Genomic DNA, 27,573 nt, shown 5'->3' on the forward strand with positions numbered 1-27,573 from the left:
TGTGCTGCATCCTGGGTCCTTTAATAACTTACACCTGGCTCGCGTCGTGAACCCTGACAAAGAAAGCATGTTATCCTCAGGCAGAGCTGCAGATGATCAAGAATCCATAACTACTGGATGGTGGACGTTTCTCTAAGCAGACAGTCAGTTCTTGGGATGCCAGCTGGATGTAGTTTCACAACCTTTAACTTAATCTCTGTGTGTTTTTGACATCTTATGCTCTGGTTTAACTTTCAAACAACCTGATTAATGAAAGCACATCAAATAACTCCTGTTTGTCATCAGCGGTGGCTTTAGGATCATCCTCACCTGCTCATGGTTGCAGTTGTTTATCGGTTGAATTGGCATTTCCTTTATAGTGTGATAAGATGTTAATAAGCGTATAAAGCTGTAAAGCCTCTTGAGTGACTTAAATCGCCTTTCTTCCTCAGTGTGATGCTCAATGTGAACTGCAGGTCGTCTTGATGATGTCTATATGCCTTAACGCATTGAGTTTCTTCAATATCATTGGTTAATTAGATATTTAGATTGATAAGCAGCCGAAATTGTGGACCTACTAAAGTGACCAGTGAGTATACAGTCTGGTTATCATCGTGTTTAACTTTGTTCACATGCACTGATGAATGAACAGCTGATGGCTGTAGCATAACACCCACTGTAGAAAACGGTATTCGTTATCAGGAAACATTAAATGCTGAGTGTTTCCTCCCCACTACAGTTGTGATATATCTTCAGGTGTCAGAACTTCTCACAGTCCTTCAATCATTCCACCAAAACACTGATGCTGAAATACCTGACACATCCCTGTACAGCACAAACCCCCCATAACCATCTAAATTAAGATTTTCTTGTAATAAAAGTAGTAAAGGGAAGAAACTTTCAACACTAGAACAGGAGGGGTCCTTTTCACATCGGACTAAAACAGCAGCTGTAATTTGTATTTACTCAAATTACTTCAGGTCTGCACAGACCTCCCCTCACCACCTCCTGAGTACCCAGGAGAACACCAAGGCGTTCGTATATAAAAGCCACTTCACCAATAACTGGTTTCAGCTTTTACCTTGTGACAGGAATGTTCTTTCACCTCAAAATGACTTGATACAAATCATGAGACACATGTTTGACAGATTACACAATAATTTTATAAGCAAATTGACATTTTAAAATATTGTAATACTATCATATGTGAGAAATAATTCCTACAATAAAGACTGAGCTGCTTAAGACTGAAATCATTGCTTTTGTGTTTTGTGTAATGCTCTCAAAGTTACTCAGAGTTCTCTATGAAAATTATTTATTCAAGCTTTGTATCCCATTATGCATTACATCTAAGGAAGAAAATGGAAAGGTTCGAGTAATGCCAAAAAAACCTCTCTTTTGCTGATGTATTGTTCCATACCTCAGATTTCATATACAGAGAGTAGGGTGCAGTGAAGGATTTTTCCTGTCCGCAAAATAAACACACAGGTGCATTTAAAACTTTGATTTCTCTGGATGAGTATTACAGTTTTTTATATTCTTTATTTCAAGAGGTGTTTAGGATAAATGTTTTCAAGGAATTCCCTGACTTACACTATCATTGTGTGTTTAGTAGGGGTGCAACGATATTCGTATCGATATTGAACCGTTCGATACAGTGCTTTCGGTTCGGTACGCATATGTATCGAACAATACAAAATTTGTAATTTATTTTATCAACTTTCCTTCTGACGATGCTGTCTGTGTTGAGCGCTCAGTGAATCTGAGTTCGACTACTCCGCCTAGGCTGCACTGTCGAGCGCAGATTCACTGAGCGCTCAACACAGACAGCATCTCAGAAGGAAGAGCGCAGGGCAAGCTAGCGAGACAGAAGTTAAGCTCTCCTTGCAACATGGACCTCCCCCACCCTCATTCAGATCTGGTGTTTGGAATTATTTTGGTTTTCATGTGACGTATGACCCTGAAGGTAAGCGAGTCATGGACTAAAGTAAAACAGTATGTTGGATGTGCCACGCAATGCTCAATTACATGGGTGGGAGCTAGTGTGTTAGCGCAGTTAGCTCGTTAACGTGTTGGCCGTCTAGCCCCACGCACGAGGCGATCGGCGGTAGCTCGTTAACGGAGATTTGCCGTGTTGTGGCGTTAAGGTCAGATTAACCTGAAAGCACTAGTGGGAACACAACGAATATGACTGCACATTTACGCCGACATCATCCTAGTGCAAAGACAAGTGGAAGCAGACAAAAAAAAGCAAGCATGCTACTAACTTTAGCCGAGTCATTTAGACAGCTGTTAGCACATGATTCTCCTTATGCTGCTGAGAATATAGCCCAGAAGAAGCGGATAGTATAGCTTTTATTTTGGAAAGAGCCATTTCTCTGTAATAAACTCTCTTTTCCAAAGATGAGTGAATCCTCAATCAGATACAGGGCTCGCAATATCGCTAGCCCGACGTCCCGGAGCTAGCGATTTTTTCAGTCGGGCTACCAAAATCTATCTCTTCCCTGCCCGTCGGGCTATTGTAGGAAAAATATATGTCAATGCTTTTGCATTCTTTCAGAAATGTAGCTGGGTAATTATGTCATTGGCATTGGTGAGCCACTGTCAATATGTGACATATTGAAATCGCGTTTGAATTTGCGCTTGTTTTTTTGCTTTCACTTTGCAATCGTGCGAACTGTGTATAGAGAGCAACAGCACTGATCTGTGAGTGATGATAATTTGTGCACCAATTCCTCTGACATCGTCTTATTAATCGTTAGCTTACTACGCAAACATGACAAGTGAAATCTCCCGCAGCTTAAACATGTGAGAGGTTGATCGCGCAGAGAATCGCTGAGCTTATGTGAGTGCGTGTGTAAAAGCAGCAGGATATAAATTTGACTACGATGACCTGGATGACTGAGAACCTTCACAGACAGATATATATTTTAGTTCTGCTGAGCCAAATAAGACAGGTCAGGGTGAAGAAGTGACAGCCAAAGAAAAGCTTACCACAAAACGGAGAAGTTATGACAAATCAGACTATAAGGCAAAAAGAAAGTGCAGCTTTATGGTTTCATGGACAAAATAATTTCTGTGGCTGCAATATGATGAGCTAAATAACCAGGGCTGCACATAAGTGGTCCGCAGGTGCGCATTCGCTGTCAAAATAAAAAACACGCACAAGGGTTAGGGTTAAATTTAAAAACTGTACTTTTGAGTTAAAATATATATTTATAATTTTAATAAATGACAAATTAAAAATGCATGAACATTTTTTTTGTATCGAAAAAATATCGAACCGTGACACCAAAGTATCGAACCGAACCGTGAATTTTGTGTATCGTTGCACCCCTAGTGTTTAGCAGACTGAAACCGATGGATCCGGTCCTCAACCCTGTCATCAGTAGCGGTTTTAGATACAGGCGACATGGGCGGTTGCCCAGGCGGCATTGTGGTGGAGGGCGGCATCACGGGCATCAGCAAAAAAAAAAAAAAATGCTCGTATTGGGAATGGCATAGGCACTGATCGGTTTTCTTTCGCCTATTTGCTGGGAGTAAGGGCGCCCTCCGTTTGCGAGGTGCGCCTGCTGCTTGCAGCACAAGGAGGAAAGGGCGGAGCGGCGAGGATTCTCTGGCTGGCTGGAGCAGCATCTAATAACCAACTCGCAAAATAAAAACAAAACAACAAACACGAAAACACCAGACATTATGATACAGACTTATAATTTGCACCGATGTTTTTCGAAATTCTATATGCGAAAAGTGAGTGCGAGAGCCCTCGGTGCGCCTGCTCGCTGCTGAAGTCAAAGTAAACTTTAATGTCATTTCCGCCATTATGGATTCATGATTTGAATCCTGGGTTGTGTGAAATCCCAGAAATAAACCTTAGACAAAGTGAATCTGTGAACTAAGGTGTAGGTCTGTTAGGTTATGTTGTGGTGATCATCGAGTTGGTGGATTTGTGTTCATTCTGGAGTGCAAAATTAAAACCAATGTAAGATGGACAAGAAAAGTTCAAAGCCATCAGGTCCTCAGTTTAGAAAAAAGAGAAAAGAGGAGGAGAAACGAGCAAAAGATACAGGTAAGCAGATATGTGATTGGATAATGGCAGGTCATCCTGAAACGATCAGTGATGCCATTGTAAGTTCATAGGAGACGTTAAACTCGTAGTGAGACTCCTGCTTATCAGGGATGTAAATCCTTAGGTGACGGCCAAGCAGAAAAGCACTCTCCGCCTGTGAGTGAAAACCCCACCCTTTCCTATTGGTCGAAAAATGTACCATGTCAACCAATCAAGAAAATGATATGGCAACATGGCATTTAGTTGTTTAGGAAAAGGGAAGTTTTAGGAGTGACAGCGTGTTTTGAGATGTGAGGGATTTGCGACATTTAGCACAAATCTTGTGTAGTTAGTGTGTAGTGTAGTCAATTGCCCAACATTGGTCATTATTTACTGTGGTTTGCAGACAGAGAGTTACAGGACTCTCTCCCAGACCACAGACTCATACTCATAATACAAGTCAGAGTTATATAAAGAAAAATTAAATTAAAAAGAAAGTTGTGTTTTCAAAATTGAAGTTCAAGTTATTTTTACTTCCAATAGTGTTAACATCCTACACAGGTCATGAACAAGATTGTTTTTAATTTTCATTGTAAGTGGGCTAAAGCATTTAATTAAAAGTAGTCTAACATAAATGTAAATGCTGTAATTTGATTATTTTAATAAACATGTAACTTGGATGGATTCGATGCTGGCGTGACCACAGTGCACACGTCTGCTGTTGCTCACAGTGGTCCAAGTGTCCACTCAGGGAGTTTGTGTGTTCGCTCAGTGTGAGGGGAAAACTCTTAGGAGGCAAGAAACACAGACTCAAAGATGTTTACATGTACATGGGCGATGCCCCGGCACTATCTGTCCTGTGTGCACAACAGATGTGACACAGAGAGAATCGCGCGGGCTCTCAGTACATCCTTTATTTATACTCAAACAAGCTTTCACAGCAATAGGTGTGGCATGTACAGAACTCAATAACAACTCCTTAAAAGGAGAGACCGTTAGCTTATGTGTTGAAACAGGAGGTAGCTTTTTGGCTGTCACAGCACATTTTTTCTGCACACCATGTCTCACTCCCTTTTCCTGCTCTTCTTCCTTTAAATGGAGCTACAAATAAACATAACACAAAACTCAAAATCTTTCAACACTTAGACACATGAAAAATTAGAGGGAACATTGTTTGTGATCATTTCCAGTGTTTAGTGATCTCTGTGCCTCCCTTATATTTGGTCTCTGTGTTTCTCAGTTGCTCCGTCTCCCCTGTCAGTTGTATCCCCTAGTCAACACTGTGTCTCAGGGTTACGTTTCCTGTTTTACTTTGAAGGTCTGTGTCTTACATGAATGTACTGAGTTTCACTTCCCTTGGGTCTCATCATGTCTGATTTCTCCCAGCTGTGCTCCCCTTCTGTGTCTCATTCTCCTCGTTATTCCCCAGTGTATTCAAGCCCTGTGTTTCTCAGTGTTGACGTTACGTCCTTTCTCATGTTGTGTGTCTGTTCCTACATCTCCCAGTGTATGTTTTGTTAGATTTTGCCCAGTTTAGGTTTTGTATGGTTTTCTCTGTTCAGCAATAGAGCTGCTTTGTGACTTTCAGTCCCGCCTCAGTTGAGTCTGTGTTTGGGTCCTTTTCCTGCCTGCACACAGCCATAACATGACAAACCGTGTGTTAAGTTTGCCTTATGAAAACTACGGTGGCCCTGAGAGGCCAAACGGACTGCAACTTCAGAAAACACTTGCAAAAAGAAAAATGCTGCAAAAAGAAAAGCGCTGCAAATGCACACAAAGCACAACGGAAATGGGAAAAAAGACAACGGAAAGCTTCATTTCTAAGGCTACATTAAACATTATCTTTGTTAGAATTACCTTTGAATGTATATTCCAGATATCTGTAGTATTATTAGAATCATGAGATTACAACACATTTACCTCTCCTCCACTTCTTTGAAGCGTGTCCCAGTCCTAGCGCACTGGTTAGCATGTTTTGGTTCGTGCAGCTGGTCCGTCGGGTTATTGTCTCCCCAGGAACATTTCCGTTGTCTTTTTTCCCATTTCCGTTGTGCTTTGTGTGCTTTTGCAGCGCTTTTCTTTTTGCAGAGTTTTTCTTTTTGCAAGTGTTTTCTGAAGTTGCAGTCCGTTTGGCCTCTCAGGGCCACCATAGAAAACAGTTTGACGTGACAAATAAAAGGTTTGAGCTATGATTTCACTTCCTGTATTTCAGAGTGTCGACCCAAACTTTCAGAGTCAGAATATTTGATTAATCTCTGTTGCTGCAAGACAGTAAAAACAATCACTGAATTAACTGGATTGGATAAATTATTATAGTACAAAGTTGCAAACATCACAAACAGCTATAATATAACAATTAACTAAATTATTTTTTATTTTATTTGTTTATTTATTTTTTGCCTGTCCTGTTCAGTTCTTTAGCAATCAGAATTTTTGTCTGAAGGCCAGGAAAGATGCCCAACGGATGTATTTTTTCAAGTGGAGAAAATATGCCAATGCCACATTGTTCCACTTGATTGATCTATATTATCATTGTTTATTTATTTTTTAACTTTCTTTTATTTCATTTTCAAATCCAAATTGTATTTTAAGTTATTACAAGTTGGACAGACAACAATACAGAAAGGGAGAAATAAAACAGAGGGGAAGGAGGGACAGTAAAATAAGATTTCTTTGGCTCTCGGAGGAGGTGGACCCATCTTTCACCCTCTCCCTTCCTTATCTTCCCTGCTGCTGCTTCTATGTCTTTGTCTAGTCTCATCTAACTCTAGCCTTCAAAGAGTCTCTCAGTCATGTTCTCTAAAACCTAAAGAATTATGGATTTGATCGACTGGTCCCGTAACAAAATTGACACCTTCCTGGGTTTGAGAGAGCTCAATTGTCCCGCAGACAATGTTTGCTACCGGATACTCGATGGTCGGTTGCATTGTGTGTCTGGCTACACTCTCGATGGAGGACATTGAACGACATCTACCAATTTGGAACCACGATAAGAGTGTTCTGGCTGATTGGAGCTGTCTCGGACCTGGCCTATCGAAGAACAAGAAGCGGCTACAGCTGTTCAAAATCCCATAAGGCTGGCCGACATGATAGACGATGGGCAGGGCTGCGAGTAAGACTCTGTTATTGAACAAAATATGGATAAGGTCTTGGAGAAGCTCATGGCTGTGCAATATATCTATATTGCACAGCCATGAGCCATAGATAACATCTTTGAGAAGAAGAATAGGAATTAAGAGAATTGAGAGAATTGGTGACCAGTGATAAAATTTAGACCAACTGTAAAAATTGGATGCAGTTGTTCGCACTCAACCCAAACATTCACCATCTTCACTCATGCGGCTATCTAAGGTCGGCTAAGGTCGAAGCTGACTGGAACAACAAAAATTCTCCATGATAACAGGATTGTTGACAGAACTCTTTGTCCCTCCTTCAAGGCCACCTGGGTCCACTGGAGACTGTTGACCTCCGCTCAACCGGGTGTGGTGACACTTTCTGTGAGCTGAACACGGGATACACACAGACACATGCACGAAACATGTACACTGATACTGATACGTACTATCACCCTCCCTCCCCCGAATGCAATGCCACATCCCATGCTTACCTCCCATCTGATGTGGACGCGGAGGCGCGATCGAAGATTGCAGCAGTCCCAGATCCAGCTGTACACACTGGAATATTCTCCCATGTTGCTTAATTTTGTTTTATTGTTTTATGGTCTAATGATGTCTGTGCTCGGAAACTCTGTTTTCTAGTTTCCATGCACCCGTGCTTGCTGCCCTCTCGTCTCCACACTCCTGCAGGAAGAACACAGCCGTAAATACTTCACACTATGGCAAACTCACACTAACTGACATCTAACTGGGAAACTGACAGGAAGTCTCACGCAACGATCCAGCATCGGAGAGAACTCAACCACACTCCTAAGTAGCTCTCCCGATGAAGCTTGACCAGCTGCACACACCTACACCCACAAACAAGAAAAACAAAGAAAAAACAAGGGACAGTGTCGTGGAAAATTTAACAATAACCTGCAACACACCCAGTGAGCTTGATTTGAAGTGGGTTTAATAAACACATTGCAATGTGGAGAGAGCATCCCAGTGAAACACCAGGACCATCTGTGAATTGTGGCCACCGCCCTTACATCTTATATACAGGCACACAGACAAAGAACATTCCACAAACTCTTACATGTTGGCCCCTCTCACAGGGGGGCTATACCTCCTCCCTCACAGAGAGAATTATGACCTTGTTTTCTGCTTGGCCGTCACCTAAAGATTTACATCCCTGATAAGCAGAAGGAGTCCCACTATCTGTTTAACGTCGCCCATTACAATGGCCTCACTGTGTTAACTTTCCACATGCATGTAAACTAGTGACAGGAGTGCTCTTACTATAGTAAAGTGAGAAAGTGATATTACTATAACTAATGTAATATGATTAAATATGTGATTAATGTATGAGAAAAGAAATCTGCCACCACAACAGCAACACCAAATGTCCATAAACTATTCAAGAACCCCGGGTACCCAGACGCAGGTAAAGTGTATTTATTAAGCGCTTTTCATAGACAAGCGGTCACAAAGCGCTGCACAGGATTCTTATCATTCTTATTTTCTGGTTTGTTTGTTTCTTCCCCTTCTCATCCAGTCTGTCTCTGTGTGCTGTGATTAGTGTCCTCATGTTTGTTTACCTCCTACCTCCTCAGTCATGTCTTTGTATCTGTCTTGTGTCCAAATCTTTTTAAAGTGATGCTACATCAATGTGCTCACAGACATTTACCTTACACTATGTTCGAGTTACAGTGCATCTGTGAAATATAACAGAGATTACAACCTTCAGCCTTCAGTGAGCTTATGGTGAGCCTACAACGTTATTCGTTAACAACAAAGCAAACGAAGCATGGCTTGACAAGTCTAGGAGATAGTTCAAATTAAATGATTAATTCTAATCTATGTCTCAAAACCATGCAAACCAATGAGTAGTGGAAGAGGTGTAGCTAATGAAGTGGCCAGTGTGAGGGATCTCCCTCCTCCTCGCTGAGTTTCTTTTGCTGCTCTCCTTCGTGTCTTTATAAACTGGTGGTGTTGCCACAGTATTCCTACACGCATTACTGCTTTTATTTACCGATGTGCAATATCTGCACATGCTGCTCCTCTTTCTCACTGTCTGCAGCCCAAATGTGTTTTCTCAGGGCATCTGAGTCACGTGATCGCACAGTAACGAATCAAAGCAAATCAGGAAGAAGGGGGCGGAGCAAAGTGCGTGTGCAGGACAGGAGTCGAGCAGAGAGAGCTGCTTTTTCATGAAACGGGAGTAAAGTAGTGAACTTAGAGGAGAGAAACGAACTAAAGTATCGATCATAAACCACTACCAACGTCCTGATCGATATCTGCATCGATCTGCCCACCCTTGTCTCCTGGATCGTAGCTGAGATCAGCGTGAACCACGTGGGTCTCTGCTCCCTGATCTGTTTCCTGTGTTTGGAAAGAGTTGCAGCTTCATCGCGGAGTTTCTCTCGGTTTGTGGGCTCATCTAAAGGTAAGCACCGAGCTAACTTTACTGTGAGTTCAGTTCATGTTGAGTTTAGCTCCTGAATGAGGTCTTCTGCTGCTCTCCTCGGTGTCTGTTCACAGTTTATTGTGAACACGTTGAGAGAAGAGTGAGAGAGTGTTTGGAGAAAAACACCAACTAATCATTAGCTCAGCATGCTGGGAGAAGTTGGAGCAGAAAAGTCTTTTCATTGTCCCTGCAGCTGTTTTTCTGCCTGCACCAAACCTCTACAGCCTCGTTTCTATTTGAAGTGATAACAGGAAGGTGTGTGTGTTAGCACACGCAGCTGAAACTGCAGCTGCTAGAACACACTTGTTCATTATCCGCTCAGTCAATAACATTCATCCATTTCACAGACACATTACAGACATGTGTCCTTTATCAGGCTTTTTTTGTCTATAATTTGTCAAATGCATCTTTCCCGGATGATTTTAAGTCATTTTGAGTCAACGTTCAAGTTGCAGTCAGTAAATTCTTATTGATGGAGAGAATTCTTTTTTTTATAATTTTTTTAAAAATCCGAGTCCATGTTAAGAATATTCTTAAAAGTATCTTGATGAATACTTGTTGTAATGTCGTGACTATCGATCAATGGTCATGAGTGCCATAGTTTCACAGTTACTATTCCTAAAAGTAAAGATAAGATAAGATAACCTTTATTAGTCCCACACGTGGGAAATTTGTTTTGTCACAGCAGGAAGTGGACAGTGCAAAAGTTATGAGGCAAAAATTACAAAAATACAATAAGAATAAATACAGTACACAACTGTACAGAATAGAATAAAATAAAATAAATATACAATAAGATAAAAATAGAATACAAATACTATATACAACTTTATATATAAAGAGGGCGTCCGCCAAATCCAAACTGTAAATATGATGGCTTTAAATTCAATCCTGGGACACGTCCCTCTCACGTTCTTGTCTCACTGTGATGTTACTGTTTTGTGTCCCAGCTGATCAGCAGGAGGAGAAGAGTTTGACAGAGCACCAGGTGAACATTTTCAGCCGTTTGGACTCAGCTCAGCTGCTACAGTGGAAATAAATGTCATCAACACAAAAGGTGAAGAACATATCACTTTTATCAGAATCAGAAAACTTTATTTATCCTCAAGGGGCAATTAACAAACAACCGAGCAGCATACGTTGAAGATAAAGACAATAATAACAGGCAATAGGAGTGAAATAATAAATACACAGAATATACAGTATATACAGTTTTAAAATTACAGTTTTAAAAATTAAAGTGACTGAAAGATGAATAAATAACAGTAAGTGACAGCTTTTATTGAAACTGTGTGCACTTCATCAGCTGATGCTTGTTTGTCAAGATTGGAGAAGTTTCAAGAAGAGGCTTATTGACATTTTGTATGGTGATACCCAGGCTGAAACGAAATACAGTTTCTCTCGTTTTTTGCCTGTCCCATTTGTTTCTTTTGCCATCAGAATTATTGTCTGGAGACAAAGAAAGATGCCCAACGGATTTACTTTACCAAATGGACCATCCCGGCCTTGCTGTATTAGTCTATTTGATTTACCTTTGCTTTTATTGTTTATTTTATTTTCACTTGCTACACACGGGACAGATATGACTGGGAGAAAGAAAGAGGGAAAGAAAAACAGTGGGGAAGAGGAACTGTGATAAAGGGCAAAAAACAAAAACCAACAAATCTATATATATATCTATCAATCAATCACCTGAAATACAGTTTCTCACCAGAATCTACAGTGCAATAATCAATAAAATTAAAAAGGAAAATGGCTTAAAAAAAGAAGAGTAAAAAGGCAGTAATAAATTAAAAGGGTAAATAACAAAACATCTAAATAAAAAAAAAGAAAACAAAAACTCAAGTCTAAATAGTCACGCTCATACAGGTAGCAACAGTCCTTTCACAGAGTATTGTGTGCATCTGGGGAGTATATTGTATGCTATATGTGTGTGTAGACAGGAGGCATCACAGTAAAGCCGTGCTAATAGTTGAACGGATGGGGAGGTGAGGTTTTCTGGGCCTCCTGGGGGAGTGGAGATGCGTTTGTGCTTTTTTGATAACTGATGTGGTATTAATAAAGAAGGACAGGTCTTCTGTTTTGTCTTTATTGTTTATGAGATTATGGGATCTACGCCACACTTCAAGCTGCTCCACATCCATTCTATAAGTGGACTAATTGTTTTCAGTAATGAGACCAACCACAGTTGTCTTTGAACTTCACAATATGATTAGCACTGAGTCTGGCTTACAGTAATGTGTGAGCAGACTGAACAGCAACGGGCTCAGGACACCCCAGAGGAAAGCCTGTGCTCACCAAGATGGTCTTTGATGTGTGACTGCCTCTTGTCACTTTGTCAGGAAGCTGAAAACCCAATTGCAGGTTGCAGGGTCCACACCTAATAGCATCAGCTTTTCCACCAACTGCTGCAGAATGATCGTGTTAAAAGCTGAGCTGAAGTCGATGAAAAGGACTCTGGCAGAGGGGTGTTCTTCCTCTCCAGGTGTGACAGCATAACACGGAGTGTGGTAGAGAGAGGTCATCTTCTGTAGATCGGTTGGTCCTGTATGCAAACAGAGATTGACAGACCACATGACTTTCGCGCATTGCATGTTGGGTACGAGTGGCAACAAAATCTAAACACTGCATCAAGCGCTAGTATTTCCAGCACCGGTAATCATTAATTCTGCGGTTTTAATCCCTACTTGCATTTTATTTGCCTCCAAAACAGTCATGTACAAAAAAACGGAGAACACGGCAGGTCCGTACAAAGACAGACTTGAAAAAAAGGAAATCTTTCATCACGCACATATTTATTATTATATGGTCCTAAGTGTGAGTGCATACACTCACAAAATGTTTAGTAATTTCAGATCCCTGCAACAAGCCCAGGTCCAGTTTACTTTGTTGATTTGGACTATTCCATTTAACAGATGTGTTTTTTTTTCTTTTATCTCCTGTACAGGCCAACACAATCTATTTGTCGTTTCAGGTTGTAGTATTACACAACTTTCAGATCAAATAGAAATAAAATGAGTGTTTCGTAATTCGTTCAATTCTCTTTATTTATAACTGGCATTATTGTTTCATTCTATTATAGAATCTTACAAGAAAGAGGCAAAATTGTATTCAATTGTGCTTTATTAGCTGCTTCGGCAAAGAAGCAAATCAACAATGCAAAAAACTCCCAAAAAACATTGCAAAACAACATAGTGGAAAACAGTTATTCATCACTTGATTGCTTCAATACAACACTTGGGCACATATATGCAGAACTTTTCATGGCTGTTTTGATATCGCTCTCTCTCTTAACAACCATATTCATGAGTCGCTGAAATGTAGCTGGAGCACTGCGTAAACCAAAACCCATGACTGTATATGAATAAAGACCAGATGGCGTGATGAAAGCAGATATTTCCTGAGCTCTGGGAGTCAGTGGCACCTGCTAATATCCCTTCAACAGATCAAACTTGCTCACATATTCTGCTGCACCAACTTGGTCAATACAGTCGTCAATATGAGGCAAGGGATAGGAATCGGGTTTGGTCACTGCATTTACTTTACGAAAGTCTGCGCAACAACGTGGTGATTTATCAGCTTTTTCAACCAACAAACATGGGGAAGCCCAGCTTGATGATGATTGAAATGTTGTTGCACTGCAATGTTGTTTTCCAACATGTTGATGCGGAAGGAGAAAAGAGAGAGCCTGACAGACTGACGGATAAAGGACGAACATGATATGGTTTCAACAAATTAACCTGGCAAAGTTGATTTATTTTCCGGCGATCTGGTGTAGCAATCTGATAATTCTGTTCAGACAGTTTCTGTACCACGGTGTAAGGCCCAGCAAACCGTGCCTGGAATGGTGACCCTGCAATTGGAAGAAAAGCCAAAACCTGGTCACCCGCACTAAATTGCTGCTCTTCAGAACGCCGGTCATGAAAATATTTCATCTTGACCTGAACCTTTTCAAGGTTCTGTTTCGCCAACTGACCTGCCACATACAGTCCGTGCCGAAAACCATTAACCTAATCTATCAAGTTCACTGGTGGTTCACCTGACAACCACTTATCGCACAGCATTGTCAATGGTCCCCGAACTTTGTGGCCAAAGACCAAGTCATTTGGGCTAAACCCAGTACTCTGGCCGTCACAGCATAAAGAGGGAAACACATCATCATGTAGCAATTTCAAATATCCAGTGGCGTTGAGGTTTCCATTGATGAAGAATGGACCCACTATCGTTGTACCCCATATACCACACCAAACCATCACTTTTGTTGTTCCAACAGTCTTGGAGGGATCCATCCAATGTGGGTTAGAGTCAGACCAATAGCGGTGGTTTTGTTTGTTAACTTCACCATTCACATAAAAGTTTGCCTCATCACTGAACAAAATCTGCAGTGTGTGAATGCAGTAACCAATGACCTGGTTACTGCATTCACCAGATATCAACACAATTTCGATCCGCTCCTCATGTGTTAAACTCTTCAACATGTCAATGGCTGTGAACAAAGAGAAACTTGTAAATAAGTCATGAAAGAATAAAGTTACATTGAAACCAAGCACACCATTGTTTTTCTTGAGACATTACCAATAAGTTTGATGTGTCACATGACCCTCTTCCTATTGAAAAAACTAAAGTTGTATCCAAGATGGCCGACTTCTAAATGGCCACCATGGTCACCACCCATCTTGAGGAGTTTGCCCCTTCACATATACTAATGTGCCAATAACAGGACTTTAGAGACAAAACCTGCAGCTCAGATTCTAGCACAAAAAGACATAAACACAGAGCGGACCCGACGCATCAGAATCGCTGAGCTCCGACAGCGTGTCCGTCTGCGGGCCGTCGGGTGAGAAAGCCGAGAAAGACAAAGCTGATTCTGATGCGTCGGGTCCGCTCTGTGTTTACGTCTTTGTGTGGAATCCGTGTACCTGCTCTCATTTGCTGTTTGGTGGTTGTTGAAATAGTTTTGTGAGCTTTAATCTGAGAATCTGGCGTTTCTGGCAAAACACAGTTCTATTTAAAAGTCAATTCAGGATTTAATGAATCGATATCACTTTATTCAAGCTACTCATCTCCCTCTTCCAACTGCACTTTCAACTGGACCAAGGCCAATCAGAGAGGTCCCGCCCCTGACTATCTCTGATTGGTTTAGTCCACAATAGGGGCATAATGTGTGTCTGTTGTTGACCACACGGAGAGTTGCAGAAATTATTATTATTTTTTTATTATCCAAACAGTTGGTCGCACTGGTGCAACCAAATATTTTTTTTAGTCGCACCACTGAAAGCTTTGGTCGCATTTGCGACCAAATCGGTCACACTCTAGAGCCCTGGGGGGTCATATGATTGTTGGGCTTTCTATGTATCTACTGTACAACATAAAGCGCCTTGAGGTGACTTTTGTTGTGATTTGGCGCTATATAAATAAAATTGAATTGTTTGTTTACCACCACTGTGGTTAGCTGCCACCATTTTACCCGTCTGTATCTGGAAGTCCCACAAGATCTTAGCTCGGTCATTCTCCTCCACCTTACGGGGCGTCTCCCATTTTGACCTTGGGACTTCCAGGTTATACTCGGCACAGATTTAAATAGAATTAAAGCTGCAAGCAGCGTTATGAGGGCCCTCGCACCCCATCGCGTCGAGCCACGCCCAACACCTACAACCAGCACCTCCGATCTGATGTCACATTGATGGAATTCATGCATTTAACCACCAGCTAACATTTCATCTCATTCAATCATCATTATAGTCGTCCCACTAGGTGGCACTCTAACCATTACTGACAAATGGCATAACAAACACTTCCAAGCTCGAGTCTAATCACACCTGAGACGTTTGGGAGAGATTGGACATTGTGTTTTTGAGTGACAGCAGATTACTGCTTTTTGGCGAGTGATTCAAACTCTAAGTGCCGCCATAACCACCCCGTTTCCCTGGACGTAAAAAGCTTCGCAATTTAACATCACAAAGGTCTTTAGATTCCACACACTGGAGAATGGTTCAATATGATGAAATCCCTTGGAGGAGTTCGTCAAAGTATGAAGCCTGAAAAGAGGGGAAAATGTCGCCAAAATTGCACATTAATTTTAAAATGGCTGACTTCCTGTTGGATTTGGGATATTGCTCCAAGAGACTTTTTTGTACATCTTGATATCTCCTATAAGCCTACCAGGTTTCAGATTCATACATAAAACACAGAGCTGGGGCTGTGGTTTTGAAATTTTGTAGGGGGCGCTGTGGAGCCATTTTGGGATATTCAATGAAAATGATCACATAACAACAAAGACTTCGTCACATTGGAGGTGTGTGCCAAATTTCAAGCCTCTATAAACTTTCCAAGCCCCTCAAAAGCCACTTCATCTTTCATCGTGAACAGCATTGCCACCAGGGTGCGCCGTTCAGTTTAAAGTCACAATTTTCGCACTGAAGCATCACGAGGGACTGATGGTGATATTCACCGCTTTTGAGGTGGCCACGATCAACCTGTGAAAATCAGTACAACAAAATTAAAGCCATGACATTTCCTGTTGCCACTAGGTGGCGCTGTCCGTATTTCCGACAATGGGCACATCAATCTGTTCAGGGCGGGTCTGACATCATGCCTGTAAAGTCTGGTACTGATCAGACTGGATTTCATTGAGTTATACTAATTTGTTTCTTCATGGCGTGACATCAAAGTTCGCCATGCCGCTGGGGTCACACCCTTTTGCGAAAACTCACAGTTTTCACTGTAACCCAAGACCAACTCCTTAAGGCTTTCCTGGAGAAATTTGAGGCTGCAGATGTCACCCATCACTATACTGTACCCCAAAGTGTAAAACATGACATTTCCTGTTCCCACTAGGTGGCGCTGTCCCTGGTGTCAAATATGGCAGTTGAAATATGTTCAGGGGTGGAGCCTTATCATATGTGTTCACTTTGGTCAAGGTCAGAAAATGTATGACAAAATGAGAGGCAATAAGATTTTCATGGCGAGTCATCGAAATTCGCCATGGCGCCACGGCCTCATAGTATTGTGAAAACTCAAAAGCTCCGCAATTTAACATGGCACAAGGGTGTAATTGACACTGTCCAAATTTGAAGGTTATGAAATGAAACCCCAAGGAGGAGTTCGCAAAAGTTCGAGGCATGGAAATGGCAAAATTAGAGCCAAAATGTCACCTTCTCTTCCAAATGGCGGACTTCCTGTTGGGTTTGCGTCAATGGGCCCATAGACTTTTTTGTTCGTCTTGGCATGATACACATGTGTGCCAAATTTCATACATGTAGCTCAAACGATGTGGTCGTAGGGCTGCATTTAACAAGGCATAGGTGGCGCTGTAGAGCCATTTCCCAGTGCTCATATGTAAAACCATTAAAATACAAAATTTTTCACCAGACCTGGCATGTGTGCAAAATTTCATGAGTTTTTGAGCATGTTTAGGCCCTCAAAAAGGCCCTTGTTTCGCCTGAATAATAATAATAATAATAATAATTAAAGCTGCAAGCAGCGTTATGAGGGCCCTCGCACCCCATCGCGTCGAGCTACGCCCAACACCTACAACCAGCACCTCCGATCTGATGTCACATTGATGAAATTCATGCATTGAACCACCAGCTAACATTGTATCTCATTCAATCATGATTATAGTCGTCCCACTAGGTGGCGCTCTAACCATTACTGACAAATGGCATAACAAACATTTCCGAGCTCGAGTCTCATCACGCCTGCGACCTTTGGGACATATTGGACATTTTGATTTTGAGTGACAGCAGATTACTGCTTTTTGGCGAGTGACTGAAACTCCACATGCCGCCATGACCACCCCGTTTCCCTGAACGTAAAAACCTTCGCAATTTAACATCACAAAGGTCTTTAGATTCCACACACTGGAGAATGGTTCAATATGATGAAATCCCTTGGAGGAGTTCGTCAAAGTATGAAGCCTGAAAAGAGGGGAAAATGCCGCCAAAATTACACATTAATTTTAAAATGGCTGACTTCCTGTTGGATTTGGGATATTGCTCCAAGAGACTTTTTTGTACATCTTGATATTTTCCATAAGCTTACCAGGTTTCAGACTCATAGATGAAACACAGAGCTGGGGCTGATGTTTTGAAATTTTGTAGGGGGCGCTGTGGAGCAATTTTGCGCTATTCAATGAAAATGATCACATGACAACAAAGCCTTCATCCATTTGGAGGTGTGTGCCAAATTTCAAGCCTCTATAAACTTTCCAAGCCCCTCAAAAGCCACTTCATCTTTCATGGTGAACCGCGTTGCCACCAGGGTGCGCCGTTCAGTTTAAAGTCACAATTTTCGCACTGAAGCATCACGAGGGACTGATGTTGATATTCACCGCTTTTGAGGTGGCCACGATGAACCTGTGAAAATCAGTACAACAAAATTAAAGCCATGACATTTCCTGTTGCCACTAGGTGGCGCTGTCCGTATTTCCGACAATGGGCACATCAATCTGTTCAGGGCGGGTCTGACATCATGCCTGTAAAGTCTGGTACTGATCAGACTGGATTTCATTGAGTTATACTAATTTGTTTCTTCATGGCGTGACATCAAAGTTCGCCATGCTGCTGGGGTCACACCCTTTTGCGAAAAGTCACAGTTTTCACTGTAACCCAAGACCAACTCCTTAAGGCTTTTCTGGAGAAATTTGAGGCTGCAGATGTCACCCATCACTATACTGTACCCCAAAGTGTAAAACATGACATTTCCTGTTCCCACTAGGTGGCGCTGTCCTTGATGTCAAATATGGCAGTTGAAATATGTTCAGGGGTGGAGCCTTATCATATGTGTGCTCTTTGGTCCAGATCGGAACATGTATGACAGAATGAGAGGCAATAAGATTTTCATGGCGAGTCATCAAAATTCGCGATGGCGCCACGGCCTCATACTACTGTGAAAACTCAAAAGCTCCGCAATTTAACATGGCACAAGGGTGTAGTTGACACTGTCCAAATTTGAAGTTTATAGGACCAAATCCCAAGGAGGAGTTCGTTAAAGTACAAGGCATGGAAACGGTAAAATCAGACCCAAAATGTCACCTTCAATCCAAAATGGCGGACTTCCTGTTGGGTTTAGGACATTGCTATAATAGACTTTTTTGTTCGACTCTCAACGTTATATAGGTGTACCGACTTTCAAACTTGTAGGCCATACCCATACCGGGGGCTCGCGTTTTTCATTTTTCTAGGTGGCGCTACTGAGCTAATTTTCCCTGGCCATGTCTAAGAACATTAAAATACGTAAATTTTCACCAGACCTGACGCGTGTGCAAAATTTCATGAGTTTTCAAGCATGTTTAGGCCCTCAAACGGCCAATTCATTTGCCGGAATAATAATAATAATAATAATTAAAGCTGCAAGCAGCGTTATGAGGGCCCTCGCACCCCATCGCGTCGAGCCACGCCCAACACCTACAACCAGCACCTCCGATCTGATGTCACATTGATGGAATTCATGCATTTAACCACCAGCTAACATTTCATCTCATTCAATCATCATTATAGTCGTCCCACTAGGTGGCGCTCTAACCATTACTGACAAGTGGCATAACAAACATTTCCTAGCTCGTGTCTCATCACGCCTGCGACCTTTGGGAGAGTTTGGACATTTTGATTTTGAGTGACAGCAGATTACTGCTTTTTGGCGAGTGATTGAAACTCCACGTGCCGCCATGACAACCCCGTTTCCCTGAACGTAAAAAGCTTCGCAATTTAACATCACAAAGGTCTTTAGATTCCACACACTGGAGATTGGTTCAATATGATGAAATCCCTTGGAGGAGTTCGTCAAAGAACGGTGCCTGGAAAGAGGGGAAAATGTTGCCAAAATTGCACATTAATTTTAAAATGGCTGACTTCCTGTTGGATTTGGGATATTGCTCCAAGAGACTTTTTTGTACATCTTGATATCTCCTATAAGCTTACCAGGTTTCAGACTCATACATAAAACACAGAGCTGGGGCTGTGGTTTTGAAATTTTGTAGGGGGCGCTGTGGAGCCATTTTGGGATATTCAATGAAAATGATCACATAACAACAAAGCCTTAAGCACATTGGAGGGGTGGGCCAAATTTCAAGACTTTTTAAACTTTCCAAGCCCCTCAAAAACCACTTCATTTTTCATGGTGAACAGCGTTGCCACCAGGGTGCACCGTTCAGTATAAAGTCACAATTTTCGCACTGCAGCATCATGAAGGACTGACGGTGACATTCACCGCTTTTGAGGTATCCACAATGAACCTGTGAAAATCAGTACAACAAAGTGTAAGACATGACATTTCCTGTTGCCACTAGGTGGCGCTCTTCATATTCCTTACAATGGGCACATCAATTTGTTCAGGGCGGGTCTGATATCATGCCTGTAAAGTCTGGTACTAATCAGACTGGATTTCATGGAGTTATACTAATTTGTTTCTTCATGGCGAGATATCAAAGTTCGCCATGCTGCTGAGGTCACACCCTTTCGTGAAAAGTCACAGTTTTCACTGTACCCCAAGACCAACTCCTTACGCCTTTCCTGGAGAAATTTGAGGCTGCAGATGTCACCCATCACAATACTGTACCCCAAAGTGTAAAACATGACATTTCCTGTTCCCACTAGGTGGCGCTGTCGCTGACGTCAAATATGGCAGTTGAAATATGTTCAGGGGTGGAGCCTTATCATATGTGTGCTCTTTGGTCCAGATCGGACAATGTATGACAGAATGAGAGGCAATAAGATTTTCATGGCGAGTCATCGAAATTCGCCGTGGCGCCACGGCCTCATGGTATTGTGAAAACTCAAAAGCTCCGCAATTTAACATGGCACAAGGGTGTAGTTGGCACTGACCAAATATGAAGCTTATACGACCAATTTCCAAGGAGGAGTTCGTTAAAGTTCGAGGCATGGAAACGACAAAATTAGAGCCAAAATGTCACCTTCACTTCTAAATTGCGGACTTCCTGTTGGGTTTGCATCAATGGGCCCACTGACTTTTTTGTTCGGCTCGTCATGATACACATGTGTGCCAAATTTCATACATGTAGCTCAAACGACGTGGTCGTAGGGCTGCATTTAACAAGGCATAGGTGGCGCTCTAGAGCCATTTCCCAGTGCTCATATGTAAAACCATTAAAATACAAAATTTTTCACCAGACCTGGCATGTGTGCAAAATTTCATGAGTTTTTGAGCATGTTTAGGCCCTCAAAAAGGCCCTTGTTTCGCCTGAATAATAATAATAATAATAATAATAATAATTAAAGCTGCAAGCAGCGTTATGAGGGCCCTCGCACCCCCGGCACGTCGAGCCACTGCCAACACCTCAAACCGGCACGTCCGATGTGATGTCACATTGATGGATTTCATGCTTTTAATCACCAGCTAACATTTCATCTTATTCAACCAGGATTATAGTCATGCCACTAGGTGGCGCTCTAACCATTATTGACAAATAGCATAACAAACATTTCCAAGCTCGAGTCTCATCACACCTGCGACCTTTGGGAGAGATTGGACATTGTGTTTTTTAGTGACAGCAGATTACTGCTTTTTGCGAGTGATTGAAACTCTACGTGCCGCCATGACCACCCCGTTTCCCTGAACGGAAAAAGCTTCGCAATTTAACATCACAAAGGTCTTTAGATTCTACACACTGAAGAATGCTTCAATATGATGAAATCCCTTGGAGGAGTTCGTCAAAGTATGAGGCCTGAAAAGGGGGGAAAATGTCATCAAAATTACACATTAATTTTAAAATGGCTGACTTCCTGTTGGATTTGGGATATTGCTCCAAGAGACTTTTTTGTACATCTTGATATCTTACACAAGCTTACCAAGTGTCAGACTCATAGATGAAACACAGAGCAGGGGCTGATGTTTTGAAATTTTGTAGGGGGCGCTGTGGAGCCATTTTGGGATATTCAATGAAAATGATCACATAACAACAAAGCCTTCGTCACATTGGAGGTGTGTGCCAAATTTCAAGCCTCTATAAACTTGCGAAGACCCTCAAAAGCCACTTCATCTTTCATGGTGAACAGCGTTGCCACCAGGGTGCGCCGTTCAGTTTAAAGTCACAATTTTTGCACTGAAGCATCACGAGGGACTGATGGTGATATTCACCGCTTTTGAGGTGGCCACGATGAACCTGTGAAAATCAGTACAACAAAATTAAAGCCATGACATTTCCTGTTGCCACTAGGTGGCGCTGTCCGTATTTCCGACAATGGGCACATCAATCTGTTCAGGGCGGGTCTGACATCATGCCTGTAAAGTCTGGTACTGATCAGACTGGATTTCATTGAGTTATACTAATTTGTTTCTTCATGGCGAGACATCAAAGTTCGCCATGCTGCTGGGGTCACACCCTTTCGCGAAAACTCACAGTTTTCACTGTAACCCAAGACCAACTCCTTAAGGCTTTCCTGGAGAAATATGAGGCTGCAGATGTCACCCATCACAATACTGTACCCCAAAGTGTAAAACATGACATTTCCTGTTCCCACTAGGTGGCGCTGGCCCTTATGTCAAATATGGCACTTGAAATATGTTCAGGGGTGGAGCCTTATCATATGTGTGCTCTTTGGTCAAGGTCAGAAAATGTATGACAAAATGAGAGGCAATAAGATTTTCTTGGCGAGTCATCGAAATTCGCCATGGCGCCACGGCCTCATGGTATTGTGAAAACTCAAAAGCTCCGCAATTTAACATGGCACAAGGGTGTAGTTGACACTGTCCAAATTTGAAGTTTATAGGACCAAATCCCAAGGAGGAGTTCGTTAAAGTTCGAGGCATGGAAATGGCAAAATTAGAGCCAAAATGTCACCTTCTCTTCCAAATGGCGGACTTCCTGTTGGGTTTGCGTCAATGGGCCCACTGACTTTTTTGTTCGTCTTGGAATGATACACATGTGTGCCAAATTTCATACATGTAGCTCAAACCATGTGGTCGTAGGGCTGCATTTAACAAGGCATAGGTGGCGCTCTAGAGCCATTTCCCAGTGCTCATAAGTAAAACCATTAAAATACAAAATTTTTCACCAGACCTGGCATGTGTGCAAAATTTCATGAGTTTTTGAGCATGTTTAGGCCCTCAAAAAGGCCCTTGTTTGGGGTGAATAATAATAATAATAATAATAATAATAATAATAATAATAATAAGAAACGGAGCAGATACAATAGGGCCTTCGCACTCTCAGTGCTCGGGCCCTAATAATAATAATAATAATAATAATAAGAAACGGAGCAGATACAATAGGGCCTTCGCACTCTCAGTGCTCGGGCCGTAATAATAAGAAACGGAGCAGATACAATAGGGCCTTCGCACTCTCAGTGCTCGGGCCCTAATTAAAGCTGCAAGCAGCGTTATGAGGGCCCTCGCACCCCCGGCGCGTCGAGCCACGCCCAACACCTAAAACCAGCACGTCCGATCTGATGTCACATTGATGGAATTCATGCATTTAACCACCAGCTAACATTTCAACTCATTCATTCATGATTAGTTAGTCGTTCCACTAGGTGGCGCTCTAACCATTATGTACAAATGGCATAACAAACACTTCCAAGCTCGAGTCTCATCACACCTGAGACGTTTGGGAGAGATTGGACATTGTGTTTTTGAGTGACAGCAGATTACTGCTTTTTGGCGAGTGATTGAAACTCCACGTGCCGCCATAACCACCCCGTTTCCCTGGACGTAAAAAGCTTCGCAATTTAACATCACAAAGGTCTTTAGATTCCACAAACTGCAGATCGGTCCAATCTGATGAAATCCCTTGGAGGAGTTCGTCAAAGAAGGATGCCTGAAAAGAGGGGAAAATGTTGCCAAAATTGCACATTAATTTTAAAATGGCTGACTTCCTGTTGGATTTGGGATATTGCTCCAAGAGACTTTTTTGTACATCTTGATATCTCCTATAAGCTTACCAGGTTTCAGACTCATACATAAAACACAGAGCAGGGGCTGTGATTTTGAATTTTGTAGGGGGCGCTGTGGAGTCATTTTGGGATATTCAATGAAAATGATCACATAACAACAAAGCCTTAACCACATTGGAGGTGTGCGCCAAATTTCAAGACTTTTTAAACTTTCCAAGCCCCTCAAAAGCCACTTCATCTTTCATGGTGAACCGCGTTGCCACCAGGGTGCGGCGATCAGTTTAAAGTCACAATTTTTGCACTGAAGCATCACAAGGGACTGATGGTGATAGTCACCGCTTTTGAGGTGGCCATGATGAACCTGTGAAAATCAGTACAACAAAATTAAAGCCATGACATTTCCTGTTCCCACTAGGTGGCGCTGTCCGTATTCCCGACAATGGGCACATCAATCTGTTCAGGGCGGGTCTGTCATCATGCCTGTAAAGTCTGGTACTGATCAGACTGGATTTCATTGAGTTATACTAATTTGTTTCTTCATGGCGTGACATCAAAGTTCGCCATGCTGCTGGGGTCACACCCTTTTGCGAAAAGTCACAGTTTTCACTGTAACCCAAGACCAACTCCTTAAGGCTTTTCTGGAGAAATTTGAGGCTGCAGATGTCACCCATCACTATACTGTACCCCAAAGTGTAAAACATGACATTTCCTGTTCCCACTAGGTGGCGCTGTCCTTGATGTCAAATATGGCAGTTGAAATATGTTTAGGGGTGGAGCCTTATCATATGTGTTCACTTTGGTCAAGGTCAGAAAATGTATGACAAAATGAGAGGCAATAAGATTTTCATGGCGAGTCATCGAAATTCGCCATGGCGCCACGGCCTCATAGTATTGTGAAAACTCAAAAGCTCCGCAATTTAACATGGCACAAGGGTGTAGTTGACACTGACCAAATATGAAGGTTATGAAATCAAACCCCAAGGAGGAGTTCGCAAAAGTTCGAGGCATGGAAATGGCAAAATTAGAGCCAAAATGTCACCTTCTCTTCCAAATGGCGGACTTCCTGTTGGGTTTGCGTCAATGGGCCCACTGACTTTTTTGTTCGTCTTGGCATGATACACATGTGTGCCAAATTTCATACATGTAGCTCAAACGATGTGGTCGTAGGGCTGCATTTAACAAGGCATAGGTGGCGCTCTAGAGCCATTTCCCAGTGCTCATATGTAAAACCATTAAAATACAAAATTTTTCACCAGACCTGGCATGTGTGCAAAATTTCATGAGTTTTTGAGCATGTTTAGGCCCTCAAAAAGGCCCTTGTTTCGCCTGAATAATAATAATAATAATAATAATAATAATAATTAAAGCTGCAAGCAGCGTTATGAGGGCCCTCGCACCCCCGGCGCGTCGAGCCACGCCCAACACCTAAAATCAGCACGTCCGATCGATGTCACATTGATGGAATTCATGCATTTAACCACCAGCTAACATTTCAACTCATTCATTCATGATTAGCTAGTCGTTCCACTAGGTGGCGCTCTAACCATTATGTACAAATGGCATAACAAACTTTTCCGAACTCGAGTCTCATTATGCCTGCAACCTTTGGGTGAGACTGGACATTGTGTTTTTGAGTAACAGCAGATTACTGCATTTTGGCGAGTGATTGAGAGTCTACGTGCCGCCATAACCACCCCGTTTCCCTGAACGTAAAAAGCTTCGCAATTTAACAACACAAAGGTCTTTGGATTCCACACACTGAAGAATAGTGCAATCTGATGAAATCCCTTGGAGGAGTTCGTCAAAGAACGGTGCCTGGAAAGAGGGGAAAAACTCACAAAAATTACACATTAATTTTAAAATGGCTGACTTCCTGTTGGATTTGGGATATTGCACCAAGAGACTTTTTTGTACATCTTGATATCTCCTATAAGCTTACCAGGTTTCAGAATCATACATAGAACACAGAGCAGGGGCTGTGGTTTTGAAATTTTGTAGGGGGCGCTGTGGAGCCACTTCGCGCTATTCAATGAAAATGATCACATGCCAACAAAGCGTTCATCCATTTGGAGGTGTGCGCCAAATTTCAAGCCTCTATAAACTTGCCAAGACCCTCAAAAGCCACTTCATCTTTCATGTTGAACAGCGTTGCCACCAGGGTGCGCCGTTCAGTTTAAAGTCACAATTTTTGCACTGAAGCATCACGAGGGACTGATGGTGATATTCACCACTTTTGAGGTGGCCAAGATGAACCTGTGAAAATCAGTACAACAAAATTAAAGCCATGACATTTCCTGTTGCCACTAGGTGGCGCTGTCCGTATTTCCGACAATGGGCACATCAATCTGTTCAGGGCGGGTCTGACATCATGCCTGTAACGTCTGGTACTGATCAGACTGGATTTCATTGAGTTATACTAATTTGTTTCTTCATGGCGTGACATCAAAGTTCGCCATGCTGCTGGTGTCACACCCTTTCACGAAAAGTCACAGTTTTCACTGTAACCCAAGACCAACTCCTTAAGGCTTTCCTGGAGAAATTTGAGGCTGCAGATGTCACCCATCACTATACTGTACCCCAAAGTGTAAAACATGACATTTCCTGTTCCCACTAGGTGGCGCTGTCCTTGATGTCAAATATGGCAGTTGAAATATGTTCAGGGGTGGAGCCTTATCATATGTGTTCACTTTGGTCCAGATCGGAACATGTATGACAGAATGAGAGGCAATAAGATTTTCATGGCGAGTCATCGAAATTCGCCATGGCGCCACGGCCTCATAGTATTGTGAAAACTCAAAAGCTCCGCAATTTAACATGGCACAAGGGTGTAGTTGACACTGTCCAAATTTGAAGTTTATAGGACCAAATCCCAAGGAGGAGTTCGTTAAAGTACAAGGCATGGAAACGGTAAAATCAGAGCCAAAATGTCACCTTCAATCCAAAATGGCGGACTTCCTGTTGGGTTTAGGACATTGCCATAATAGACTTTTTTGTTCGACTCTGAACGTTATATAGGTGTACCGACTTTCAAACGTGTAGGTCATACCCATACCGGGGGCTCGCGTTTTTCATTTTTCTAGATGGCGCTACTGAGCTAATTTTCCCTGGCCATGTCTGGGAACATTAAAATACGTAAATTTTCACCAGACCTGACGCGTGTGCAAAATTTCATGAGTTTTCGAGCATGTTTAGGCCCTCAAACGGCCAATTCATTTGCCGGAATAATAATAATAATAATAATTAAAGCTGCAAGCAGCGTTACGAGGGCCCTCGCACCCCCGGCGCGTCGAGCCAAGCCCAACACCTAAAACCAGCACCTCCGATCTGATGTCACATTGATGGAATTCATGCATTTAACCACCAGCTAACATTTCAACTCATTCATTCATGATTAGTTAGTCGTTCCACTAGGTGGCGCTCTAACCATTATGTACAAATGGCATAACAAACACTTCCGAACTCCAGTCTCATCACACCTGAGACGTTTGGGAGAGTTTGGACATTGTGTTTTTGAGTGACAGCAGATTACTGCTTTTTGGCGAGTGATTCAAACTCTAAGTGCCACCATAACCACCCCGTTTCACTGAACGTAAAAAGCTTCGCAATTTAACATCACAAAGGTCTTTAGATTCCACACACTGGAGATTGGTTCAATATGATGAAATCCCTTGGAGGAGTTCGTCAAAGAACGGTGCCTGGAAAGAGGGGAAAATGTTGCCAAAATTACACATTAATTTTAAAATGGCTGACTTCCTGTTGGATTTGGGATATTGCACCAAGAGACTTTTTTGTACATCTTGATATCTCCTATAAGCTTACCAGGTTTCAGAATCATACATAGAACACAGAGCAGGGGCTGTGGTTTTGAAATTTTGTAGGGGGCGCTGTGGAGCAATTTCGCGCTATTCAATGAAAATGATCACATGCCAACAAAGCCTTCATCCATTTGGAGGTGTGTGCCAAATTTCAAGCCTCTATAAACTTGCCAAGACCCTCAAAAGCCACTTCATCTTTCATGTTGAACAGCGTTGCCACCAGGGTGCGCCGTTCAGTTTAAACTCACAATTTTTGCACTGAAGCATCACGAGGGACTGATGGTGATATTCACCGCTTTTGAGGTGGCCAAGATGA

General features: G+C 42.2%; 1 protein-coding gene across 1 annotated transcript in view; it reads left to right on the forward strand.

The window, feature by feature from the left end:
• The first annotated feature begins 9,283 nt into the window (after window positions 1–9,283).
• The window catches only part of LOC146567753 (uncharacterized), a 30,633-nt gene continuing 12,343 nt past the window's right edge, over window positions 9,284–27,573 (forward strand). The window contains exons 1-2 of the mRNA XM_085287749.1: window positions 9,284–9,571; window positions 10,543–10,649. Of these exons, the coding sequence (XP_085143875.1) occupies window positions 10,632–10,649 (18 nt within the window). The 5' untranslated portion in view covers window positions 9,284–9,571; window positions 10,543–10,631. The remainder of the gene's footprint in view (window positions 9,572–10,542; window positions 10,650–27,573) is intronic.

Source organism: Mchenga conophoros, linkage group LG9, assembly GCF_057382185.1.
Source record: "Mchenga conophoros isolate Kocher_MC1m ecotype Shallow Benthic linkage group LG9, M_conophoros_male_GT1.1, whole genome shotgun sequence".
In the NCBI taxonomy this organism is placed as follows: domain Eukaryota; kingdom Metazoa; phylum Chordata; class Actinopteri; order Cichliformes; family Cichlidae; genus Mchenga; species Mchenga conophoros.